This window comes from Xiphophorus hellerii, chromosome 14, assembly GCF_003331165.1.
Source record: "Xiphophorus hellerii strain 12219 chromosome 14, Xiphophorus_hellerii-4.1, whole genome shotgun sequence".
Taxonomy (NCBI): domain Eukaryota; kingdom Metazoa; phylum Chordata; class Actinopteri; order Cyprinodontiformes; family Poeciliidae; genus Xiphophorus; species Xiphophorus hellerii.
In genome coordinates this window covers 22,684,165-22,696,326 of record NC_045685.1, presented here as the reverse complement: position 1 = coordinate 22,696,326, position 12,162 = coordinate 22,684,165, and the positions used below count along the sequence as shown (strand labels likewise).

The 12,162-nt window shown below is 35.5% G+C and overlaps 1 protein-coding gene across 1 annotated transcript; it reads right to left on the bottom strand.

Moving 5' to 3' along the window:
* Positions 1 to 368: 368 nt before the first annotated feature.
* LOC116733231 (uncharacterized) lies at positions 369 to 11,607 on the bottom strand. The gene is made up of 10 exons (XM_032584012.1): positions 11,491 to 11,607; positions 11,230 to 11,414; positions 10,162 to 10,299; positions 5,377 to 5,518; positions 3,964 to 4,141; positions 2,268 to 2,409; positions 1,787 to 1,924; positions 1,066 to 1,121; positions 877 to 965; positions 369 to 684 (listed from the first exon to the last, which is right to left on the bottom strand). Exons 1-10 carry the CDS (start codon positions 11,605 to 11,607, stop codon positions 571 to 573), a joined length of 1,299 nt encoding a protein of 432 aa, XP_032439903.1. The 3' UTR covers positions 369 to 570.
* Positions 11,608 to 12,162: the final 555 nt, after the last annotated feature.

Here is a 12,162-nt window from a genome sequence, read left to right as displayed (position 1 = left end):
CAATTGCACATTTCTTTTTATCCATATTGTCTATAATTTCTTCTGTTAATGCCATCAGTGCCATCGAAGTTGATCTTTTTTCTCTAAAACCATACTGACAATCAGTCAGAATGTTTTGCTTTTCAATGAAATTATCCAACCTTTTACTAAAAACTTTTTCTAGTATTTTTGAAAATTGACAGAGAAGTGACACTGGTCTATAGTTGCTAATTATATTCTTATCTCCAGATTTAAATAGAGGAATAACCTTCGCTATTTTCATTGCATTTGGAAATGTTCCAGATATGAATGACAAGTTGCAGATGTAAGTTAGAGGATCTGCCACATCATCAATTATCTGTTTTATAAGTGACATGTTAATGTTTACAGATCCAAGAATTACTTAAAAGTGAGAGAATATTTGAGGAAAAAAATCATTAGCAGATTGCGAAAGCCGATGAGTTAAAATATATTAAATTGTAACTATATTGTTTGAAGCCGCTGAAGTTCGGGTTTAATGTCAGTAACGGGTTTTGAAATGTCCAGATAAAGTGGTTCCGTGTCCAGCGCTTTTCCACAAATGGTTCATTCTCAAAGTTGGCCACTAGGGGGCGCCTGCTGCGTTGTTACCACTGACCCGTCGCTCAGCAGGCGCACAGTTATGAATGGCGGAAATCCTCGGTTCGTTATCAGTTCTTCTTTTATCTGGAAAAGGAAAATTCAGCTTTTAGTAAGGATGCGATCATAACTGGACCAAAGATAAAATATATTTAGAATCTGGGTTAATCCACTGGATGCGAGTACAAAACCGGTGCAGGGGATTTAAAATAAATAAAAATCTAAACTGGTTCAATTAAACTGCTACTTTTTGACATTATTCTCAACATAGTTACTGACTGAATCTTGGATGGCATTTCTGTTGTCCTTTAGTGAGAGCGTGGTTGAGATCTTCATTCTGAGAACACGAACATGAGTCACGGGTGGTTCTGTGAATAAAACAGCAGAATCACAGAAACACGATCAGGTCACGAAAAAAAAAAAGATAAATTAATGTAAACAAGAGAAAATGTAGAAAATTAAACTTACCTTTAACATTCACAACAACGCATCGAAGCGCAGACTGAAAAACAGAAGTGCTGACACTGTGGAGGTGGATTTTTAAACATTTACTTTGGAAAATAAATATTTAGTTTTGAACTAAACATTTACTGCAGTTTGAAAATTATACAGTAAATTCATCCATCCATCCATATCATCTTACATGCTTATCCCTAGGTGGGTCGCTAAGGGTGCTGGTGCCTATTTTCAGCGGCATAAATATTTAGTTTGAAAAATAAATATTTAGCCTCCTAACTAAATTTTAAATTAGCAAGCCACATATTTAGCATCCTAGCTAAATATTAAGTCTGCAAACTAAATAGTTAGCTTTCTGGCTAAATATTTAGTTTAGCTTTCGCTTTCTAGCTAAACATTTAATATGAGAGCTAAATATATATTTTGTAAACTAAATATTTAGCGTGTGAATTAAACATTTTGTCTGGATCTCAAGAAAACCCACATATTTTTCTCTTTGACAGACCAAATAAATCAAAACATTGCTGTTATTTTTTTACAGTGTAACTTTACAAACAGAACCTGATAGAAATAATAAACATAAACTTAACTTGATTTGACTTTGAGCAAACGCCTCTTCAAAAGTCTAGTTATTTTTATCCATCCTTACCAGCAGGGAACACAGTAGTCCTTTATTTCAGTATTTCTTCTAAACATTTTATGCATTTTTTGGTAATAATGACTGAATACTGACGTTGCTTGGACAACAAAACAGATGGGGTGGCTCTGTCCTTCTTCACTTGCAGATGGTTTCCACGTCAGAGTGAAACTTCCTGATCCTGATGAAATCTTGACCACGTTGTTCGGCCCGCTGAGCAGCAGCTCAGAGATCCTTTATCGATAATAAAATATACAGACGTGTTTCAAATCTACAAATCAGCTTCAGTTTCTTAACATTTTAATGGTTTTTTAAAATAAATTTTAATCTAAAAAGTGGAACAATTCCATTAGACTGTTCAATAAAACTGAAACCATCAGAACAGAAACTATTTTTTCAACATTTATTTCACATGATATCTGTAAATCTTTTCGCCAGGACAAAAGATTCGGTCCAATTCCATCTTGACTCAAATGTAACCAACAACATCCTGATTCAAATAAAGGAACCTGTGTGTGCCCCGCCTTTTGTTTTCCTTCAGCTGAATCTATTTTTCATGTGTTTTGCATTTCCTTACACAGAATTAGTGGCCTCTGCTTGTATGCTGATCGCCACGGCCTGACTGGGAACAACGGAAAGCTGAGCTCCATGTTCTGGAGTTGGACTCACAAATCTGGGCCGATAATATCCTTCTGTGCAGGAAGATACTGCAGGATCCACTGGAAACATCGGGAGAGAAACCAGGTCAGACATCCTGAACTGAGAATCTAAACTCAGTTCTGTGTATAAAATGGTTTAGAAGCTGAAATCATGATTTTTTGTTTTGTTTTGGTTTCAAGTTTCTTTAATCATTTTACCAACATCCTGGTCCCTGTTAAACACACCATCATAAAGGACATCTGACCTTAAAACTGAGCAAATTCGAATTACGAAAATAAATTCACTTAACGGAAGCACGGCAAGTACGAAAAAACTCACGTTTTTTATTTTTAAAAGAAGTAATTTTTTGGCTTTATCAAAATTGCAAAATAAATCAAATCAAATCCCTCGAGTCATGTGATCAATGACAGGAAGTAATAGGAGGAGGAGGATGAACTGTGTTTTATTATGACTTATCGAGTGAACAAACTTATTTATGTGTGATTTTAATCGCTTTCCTTATTTAATGGAAACATCGCAATTGGAAAATTCAGTTGTTTTTTACATTAGTGGAATACAGACAAAGTTTTCCAGACATTTGTAACGGAAACACAGCTTGTGTTTGGTGGATCTTGAAGCTCCGACTCCAACTGCAATCAATCAATCAATCAATCAATCAATCAATCAAGCTTATTTGTATAGCCGGGATGTCGAACTCAGTCTCATTTTGGGCCTCATCAAAAATCTTTTTAATGTTTTTAAAGGGCCGGTTGTGCCAGAATGTATTGATAAAACCCATTAAACTGTAAAAATATCAATAAATAGATGTTTGTTTCAGCATTCAATGAGTGTTTCTTTAAATAATATTATAAGATACTACATTATATTACGATAATATAACATCTTTTTACACTGGTCAGTCCGTGCAGGATTTCATAATTGCTTTGGTTCTTTTTTTGTTCAATCAAAATCACAGATTTTGTGGAGCTAATTTAGAAATATTTGTAAGAACTTTTTACAATATTTGCCCTAATATTTGATGTTAAATGTAACTTTTTATTAATCGCCATGTTGGTCCTGGACCATAACTTGACATCAAGTAATATTTTTGGCCAATTTTGAGAAAAATAATTGTAGTAAAGGTCAGAAAAAATGTGGGGATCTGTTGACTTTGTGTGAATTTTGTGTGAATTTGTGACTTATTTGATATAATTTGCAGTCTAGAGGGCCACATAAAAAGCTACGGCGGGCCAGATTTGGCCCCCAGACCTTAGGTTTGACACATTAGTAATAAAGGGTGTGGTTATTGCCTGCAGGAAAACTTTAGAGGCCATAACAAATGCAGCAATTCATGCCAAATCAGTCTGAACTGAGTACTGAGTCCAGACATTGTTCACTTTATGGACATACTCTTATTAAGAAAAAACACTCTGGTGATAACATTTAATTTCTTAATTGGTCTTATTTATTATTTTTAATTTTTAAGAACCCTACTGTTGGTTTTTCTTTTGTTTTGTTTTTTTAGCTTTATGACATAATTAACACTTAAACACCTAACATAAATCATTTTAATGTCAATCTTGCTCTTCATAGTTGTTACTATGGTAACCAGGTGATCAGTTGACCACCTTTACCTAGAAAGGGGAACTGGATCGGTATCCTGCTGATGGCATCTTTGGTAGTTTTTGCGACCTGTGACCCGTCAGTCTGAGTCAGAGTGACGGGTTGTCGGGGAAAATCCTCCATCACCATCTGGACGACGTACCAGCCTTCATCACTGCTGGACGTTTCCCTGAATGACAGGATGCAGGTCTGCAAAAACACAGAAAAACCACAACATTAAACCAAAACGTCAGATTAGTAACTTTAATTATGCATTCAAATAACTCATATTGATTTCTGATTGGACATTATAGTCTTATTTTTATTATTCAAAGTTAGCTGTTAATATAAACGTTGTATGCCACTGATGTGAATAATTTAGCGACTAAATTGTTATCTTCTATATTATAAGAGTGACCCTTAATTTTTTATTCCCTGCTACGGCGGTGGTAAAATTACCGTAATAACTCAATATTGGCTGGAAAGCGCAAAGTCTCCCCTTTCAGAAACCGTAGGAATTTTTCAGATAGCGCACAGTGTGGCGGAATTACGGTAATGCAAATTTGGCTTGATCGCCGGCACTCCGTTTAGGACTTAAAGGTTTAAACAAAGACATGCAATTACTGTAAAGTTGAGCTGACCGTCCAGGAATGAGCCACGGTATTTAAAATTAGCCACAGTTTGAACAGGTTGGCCACCGAGTGAAACCGGAACCGCTTTCAGGTCTTGTTTAGGTCTTTTAATTAGCTCTATATCCTTAAGAAAATGAAAAAAACATGATTTTTTATCAGAGACTCTTTTACTGTGCCAGTAATGCCGGAATTAATCGTAAATAATAAAGACTTTGTGGTATTCTGATTTAGTATTTGTTAGTTGTGTTACCACCCCACGCCACTAGAGGCAGTAGCAGACCCGAAAAGACGCAACAGAGGAGCAGATTTAGAAGTACACAGAAAGCTACAGAATTTCAAAACTGAGTTGTACTGAAGTGAATAAAAGAGAGAAGTTTAAATACATGCTGACAGTGAAACTCCTTCCTAAAGATGAAGATATTTCACAGATTTAAAAAGAAAATAAAAACGAGAGACCACGGATAATATAGGAAATAGCGCCCCCTTCACTTGAAGTGCAATGGTCCCATTTCCAAATAAGGTGTTGGTCTGCCATGTGGTCCGTCCTCGTCCCTTTCTGGTTGTTGCAGCGAGGTGTACTTGTAAAATGTAAAAAAAAAAAAAAAAAACTTGTAAAATGTTTCCATTCAGCGTATTTATTTCTGTAATTCCAATTTGTGCAATTTTAAGATCAATCTGAAGGAGGGATAGAGGAGATGTTCAGGATATGACTGCTAACTGGAAAGTCTGCCCTCAAGGAAAAATAACCAAACAGGAAATCCACTGTTAGAAAAATGTATTTTTTCTAACATGAAATTAATTTTTGTTGCTTACAGAGGAGAGGCTGAGGACAGGTGGAGGTGTGCAGGGCGATGCACATTCTGTTAAAGAAAGGCTAGCATATCTGCACTGAACCTGGTCTCCATCGGGGTCAAAGGCCAACAGGGGAATATTTACTCCACAGTTTGATGGTACCCTAATGGAACAAAATCATAAAGACATTAATTAATGTAAACATATCTGCTTTTATTTGCTGCCATTATATCAAAGAAGTATTTGAAGATCAGACTCCAGCGTTCATTTTTAAATTCCCTGATCAAACTGAGCCCACACTGTTAGACCTTTTATTGTAATTTTACAGTAACTTACTGGCAACACTGTTGCCAGCAAGTTACTGTAATTACCATTCTACAGTACCCTTACTGGCAACAGTGTTGCCAGTAAGTTACTGTAATTACCATTCTACAGTACTCTTACTGGCAACACTGTTGCCAGTAAGTTACTGTAATTACCATTCTACAGTACTCTTACTGGCAACACTGTTGCCAGTAAGGCAACAGTACCCTTACTGGCAACAGTGTTGCCAGTAAGTTACTGTAATTACCATTTTACAGTACTCTTACTGGCAACACTGTTGCCAGTAAGTTACTGTAATTACCATTCTACAGTACCTTTACTGTTATGATATTTCACAGTTAATTTTTACTGTGAGTGTGCTTTACAGTTATAACTGCATTACTGTAAATGTAGTTTATAGTATAATACAGTAATTGTATTTTATAGTAAAGCTGGTCTACTGTAAACTTGTTTCACAACATAATGTCAGAGTTTTACTGTAAATTAAAGTTTACATTTCTTTAACATAAGAATATTTTACCATAAACCGAAAAATTTCATAAAAGAAATTTTAGTCCAAGTACTGTGAATAACAGGTATTTATTTTCAGCAGATTTGTAGAAATAAAATCCATTTACATATTCGCAATGTCATAAAAAACAATGTCACAATACAATATAATGTGCTGTAAAACAACAAAACCATAGAACACATTTCCTACAACAGAAGAACTTTTATTCCATTCGTCAAACAAAATCAGTGGGATCCATCTTGTGGAAGCTGAACTGTAAAGAATAAGACAGACAATGTGGGAGGTCATGAGATGGTCAGGAAGTTATCTACATTTTCAAATCGACAGGAAGTTGACAAATTAAGCTGAAGTGACAATGTTCACATGCATAAAATCTTTGTCATAAAGCAGCATTAAGTTGATAATTTGTTTTAAAAAAATCAACTGGACTGAAGTGATAATAGAAGCTGCATAAATAATGAGCAGGACTGGCTTCACTTCAGGTTTTTGGATTGTTTATGGCAAAAGCAGTCAGTCAGTCTTCAGTAATTCAAAAGATTGCGTACTACAAATGTCCCCAAGGGGACGATGAAGTACAACAATCTTTTTAGTCATTTTGTTGGTGCTGACAGATTACTGCAAAGGTGTGCCTAATAAACTGAAAACTGCATAGTATAAAAATACACCACACTTAAACGACTACACACTTATACATTTCTGTGATTTATTAAGAGATGCAGCGACATCCACTTTTTACCACGGACACAGAAAAGATGCAGGCTACTCTAAAGGGCTATTGTGTAGGAATCACATGGCATTTATAAATAATCATTAAAATCAGATTAAAAAGGCTAAAGTAAAGTCAGAGCATGCAAGATAGGAGGAAAAGACAACAAAATAATAAACATTTACATTTGGTAAAATACTTACCTAGTTGGAAGTCCTCCATTCAAATTCAGCAAGTTGTTGGAAGAAGGTGGTGATCTGGAAGTTGACACTGACTACTTTCCTCTTGACAAGACTTCCCGTCTTGCGGCTTGTACCGACTTTGGCTGTGCATTTGGTACCAACATCTGGATTGATCCTCACAAAGAATCTTTTAACAGAAATAAAATATATTAATTGTAATTTTTAATGAAGACGTACAATACAGCAATCAGCTATGGTTCTTCATCATCAGTCAAACTGTCATTAAATTTAATTCATAAATGGCTTGGTGTAGAGTACTTGCCATTGTATCATCTCCAGCGTGGTGGATGCTGACTCCTGATACTCCAGATTGAAGACAGAATATGACCCAAGAAAGACAGCAAGGACGCTGGCAAAGTCATGTAGTTGCTCAGGCTCGAAAAATACCTTCTCCTCCATACTGACCATCCACCGGGTTGCAGACATCAAGCTATTTCCTAAAATAGACAAACCCTTGTCAGGCTAACGCTAGTGAGTAAAAGTACAGACTACCATAACAATTACATACATTGCTACAAAAAAATTATAGTGATAGAAAATATTCCTCTTACCAAGCATGATTACCCTTGGTGTAGTGGGTAAGGTCATTTCCATTTCAACAGACATCTTGGTGGAAGATACCTTTAAAACATAAAAGGAAAACTCTCTTAAATATGAATTACTGGTAGTAATTTATATTTAAAGGGCCAGTTCACCCAGATTACAACAGGTTTTTGAGAACCTCATCCCGGAGACTAGACTAGACTTTACCCCTACATCCTGCTACCACTCTGAAACAGCGGATGTGAATGACAGTTTGTGGGGCTAAATGTATTTTTTAAAGCATTACATTCCACAAGTGTTCAGTCTGACTTCTGCAATGGCGGTCACTCCTGTGCATGTGGGACCTGAATGCAGAAAATGTTCTGAAGGAAACAGGACATTGCTCTATTCCACATGCAAACCGATAATTAGCTGTGTGTTGATGTTTCTTCACATGACTACAAAATTCTGTAAATTCTGAAGTACAAATGCTGCAGAATTTACACCTGTACATAGTTGCACCTGTTAGTACTGACTTAACTTTAAATTTACAGGAGCATGGTTTAAACATGTGAACAGTCCTTATGTGTAACCAGGGTTGGAAATTAACTTTTTTGTCCACCTGCCACTGTGGCTGAACAAACTCAAAAAATAACAGAAACTACTTTAATGTTTTTCACCTTTGTCCTCATTTACAGACTCTTATACACTGTGCTGGAGATGTAATGGTACTTTAGCAGGCTAACCAGCTGTAGCAAGCTCAAAGTTATAGATTAGGTTAGCTGCTCCTCTACATTTCCAGACTATTTTGTGGCTTCAAATATGTTTGAAGAGCTTTTTACCTGTTGTCTTGTCTTTTGAAGAGTTGAAGCTATGTTAGCAGTCAGCAGGACAGAACTGCACAGCCACTTGGAGGGAAAAAGCTTGGGAGTCAAAAAAAAGGTCATCTGAAGAAAAGAAAAAAAAAGAACAATGTTAGAAATTCATCCTTGCTGACCTACGTAGCTAATCTGCACTTTTAACATTTGCAAGATCATGGTTTAAACAAATGAACAGTCATTAGATGTAAAAAAAAAGAGAAGGGGGGGATCAATTATTAGTTAAGGTTATATTGTTCGACAAAGGATGTAACAACAATGCTAACAGACACTCAGCACTGAGCTCATCTCAACCCAAAGCCGCCCGAGGAAGATTAAGCGGCAAAAGTCAAGCTAAAACTTTCAACGGTAAAATTAGCACCTTAGCTAACGTTAATTCCGAACCAGCTCAAAAAATAACAACATCATATTTTCCTATCTCTCACCTCATTTACAGACACGTAACTTATAAGGTTGCAATATGCCAGTTATATAAAACACCAGAGTTAGTAACGTAAAGGTAACGTTATGTTACCAGGCTAACCAGCACAAACCAGCTCATGCTATAATGCTAAGTTATAGCATGATGCTATAAGTTACGTTAACTCCATCTAAAATGTACATTTCCAGACTAGGTTTTGGCTTCAATCAGTTTTCTAAGAAGTGTTTTTTTACCTGTCTTGAAGAGCTGAAGCAGTGTGAGCCCACAGCACGGAGACAGAGCTGCACTTGCACTTGGAGAGAAAAAGCTTCGGAGTTTAAAACAAACGTCATCAGAAAACAGTTGGAAGCGAAGCCACGCTTGATGACGTAGCTAGATAAACTGCATGTTAATGTTAGCTAGGATGTGGAAAAATCAAAAGTACATTCTCTCTTTCTGCCTTAAAAATATGTTAACCACTAAAGGAGTAAAAATGCAGAAACAGGGAACCACGATGAAGCAGCTATGATGACAGTTGGAAATCAAATATAATTCTTACTGTATATTATAAGTACAGTACCACTACTGTAATGTGTAAACAGTAAATTACTGCAAATTCAAAACATACAGTAAGTTACTGTAATACTATGTACTATACCCATAATGCAATGCAAACTACAGTAACTACTTGTAAAGATGTCTTATGGTAGTTTTACTGGGCATTTTGTGGTATTTAACTGTAGAAAATACAGCAAAGGATAACAGTGCACTGTAAACAATAAAAAAGCATTTAAATTAACTTTAATCTGATAAGTTTAAATTGTAACACTTTTGCGTTGACGTAAGAAGGTTCTGGGTTCGAATCCCTAAAACCTTAACACATTTATTTCACTATTATGGTTCTATTCTAGACATATTTTAATGGATTGAATTTGAATCTGTTTATTTAAGTTAAATCCATTAAGTCCTCCTAAACAAACAAAAATGTTTTAAAACTTAAACAAATTGTGTTTTGTAAGAAAATATTAGCTTTTGCTTTTTGTAACATTTTGTGTCACAACACCTTCCTCTGACAGATAAACTAACACAAATAAATAAAAGAATTATGACTGAATGTATTATTTTCATTTATTGAAATTAGTTTCAATTATTGATAATTACACAGCTTCTCATAATATGCTACCATTTAGAAGAAGAATGGATTTAGAAACCAGCAGAACTACCTCAGTGCGGGAACCACGGTGGTTTGCGGTGATGAATTTGATTTTTTGGTGTCGGATCGCCGCCTCAGCTCAACGTCGGTCACCGCTCTCCAGTCTACAATCCCATTTAAATTAGTAAACCATGCATTGCTGGAAAACCTGTAATCAACATTCGTTATAGGTTTTAACAAGAACGTTTATTCAGCTTCAGCTCTGTGTCATTAAATCATTGACTTATCTTTAAAGATTTGGTATTTAGTGGAGCTAATAAAGCTTCTGAGTTTCTAATCTCTCCTCATATTGATGATTTAAACCAGGGGGTCCAAACTTTTGCCAAATGGGCCAAAATTGTAGGCACCTAAAATCAAGAAATTAAAGTAGTTTGATATTTATTGCAGATCCAAAACTTTATGACGGTTTATTAGGGCCGTTGTAGACGGAATAAAATTTGTAAATTTTCACCTAAAACTCAATAACTTTGTGCTTAATCTCAGAAAATTTCCAGAAAAGTTTTCAAAATAACATTTTTCATTTGAAATACAGAAATTACCAAGGATTTTGTAAAAACAAAATTCTGATGAATTTTAAGATTATTTGAGTTTTTTGCATAAGTTCCTATTTACTACTAATTTAATTTTGGACGTTTGCCGTACTGAAAGAAAGACATTTAGCTTTCTTTTTTGGGGCTCAGTAATAAGAACAGGATTTGGGTCTCTTTCTTTCAAAACATTTGCTATATTTAGCCAAGTTTAAGAAAGAGTAAAAGCTGACTTGGGTGCAGTAAAGTCACATCTTAAGTCAAAGTCTCTGTATAAATTTAGTTTTACCTTTTGCTTAAACTTGGTTATAAAGAGACAGATACTTTGTGTTGTACTTTGTACAAAAATCATGTTGGTAACAATTTTTACCGATTACAAATTAAAAATCTCCTTTTGCATCTCCATCTGGCCAAATTTGTATAATTTTTAGATTGCAGCTGGGGGCCGGACAAAATCAGTCCAATGGCAACAAACGGCCCCCGGGCCGAACTTTGGACACCCCTGATTTAAACAGCCAAACATTGATTTAGACATTTAAATGTGGACTCACGCAAGCTGCAATGGAGAGTTGTTGGGAAGCAGCCGAGTTGTGATTTTTTCACTCTGACACCAAGAACCACTCTCTTCCTCAATCTTGGTATTTACAAGAATCGTACTCTCATTACCACAGTTTCCAGAACAACCATAAGTACCATCAGTGCAGGTTTGGTGGTTAAACCTAAAGCGAAGAATCACCTGTTGGTTTTTAAGAAGTGAGATCAAGTTTTAAAACACTTAAAAATAGAGGAATGTGTAAATAATTTGTACTTACAGAGATGGATCCGTCTGAGTTAGTTTCTGCTGGGTAGTAAGTCATCATAGTGCCACGAAAATGAGTGGCTTGAGCATCGCTGACCAGCAGCAGCAGCAGCAACGCAGAGAGCAACATGTTGCAGCAATCTGACTCTACAGGAAAACTGAGCTGCTGGAGATCAGGAGGGTTTATACTCCCACAGGAAGCCTCTCCTCTCAGTTTCTACTGACGTCTACTGAGTTTTAACATGAATGTGGACCAAATATTCACATTCAACATGATTATCAAGCAAGAAAAATGGGGGATGGAAAAAAGGTCTTGTTTTAAAGCCTGTTAAATATTTGGGGGTTTTGTGATTTTTCTATCTGAGAAATTCTACAACTTTTAAATTATAAACATTAATAATCATAACAATAATAATCCTTATTGTTCACAAACATGTAGAAATTTGCCTTTGGTTAAAAACACAATACATGATAAAAAAGGGATTTTCAAACACAAATTCATGTCTGAATAACAATTTAGTAACATTATTATATTTGGGATAAACGCAAAAACCGACACTTTGTGTTGGTTTTTAATATTAATGATCATTACACAACAACTACTGATTCACCATGTTTCAGAAAAGTTTACATTTATTTATAGAAACAGGTTAAACAAAAACACAAAATCTGATAGATACATTTA

Coding starts and splice junctions, on each gene's coding strand:
- LOC116733231 (XM_032584012.1), bottom strand. CDS start 11,607: ATGTTGCTCTCTGCGTTGCTGCTGCTGCTGCTGGTCAGCGATGCTCAA. Junction 4,142..5,376: donor CTGTCCTCAGCCTCTCCTCT/GTAAGCAACAAA, acceptor GTGTTTTTGCAG/ACCTGCATCCTGTCATTCAG. Junction 1,925..2,267: donor GCAGAGGCCACTAATTCTGT/GTAAGGAAATGC, acceptor TTATCGATAAAG/GATCTCTGAGCTGCTGCTCA.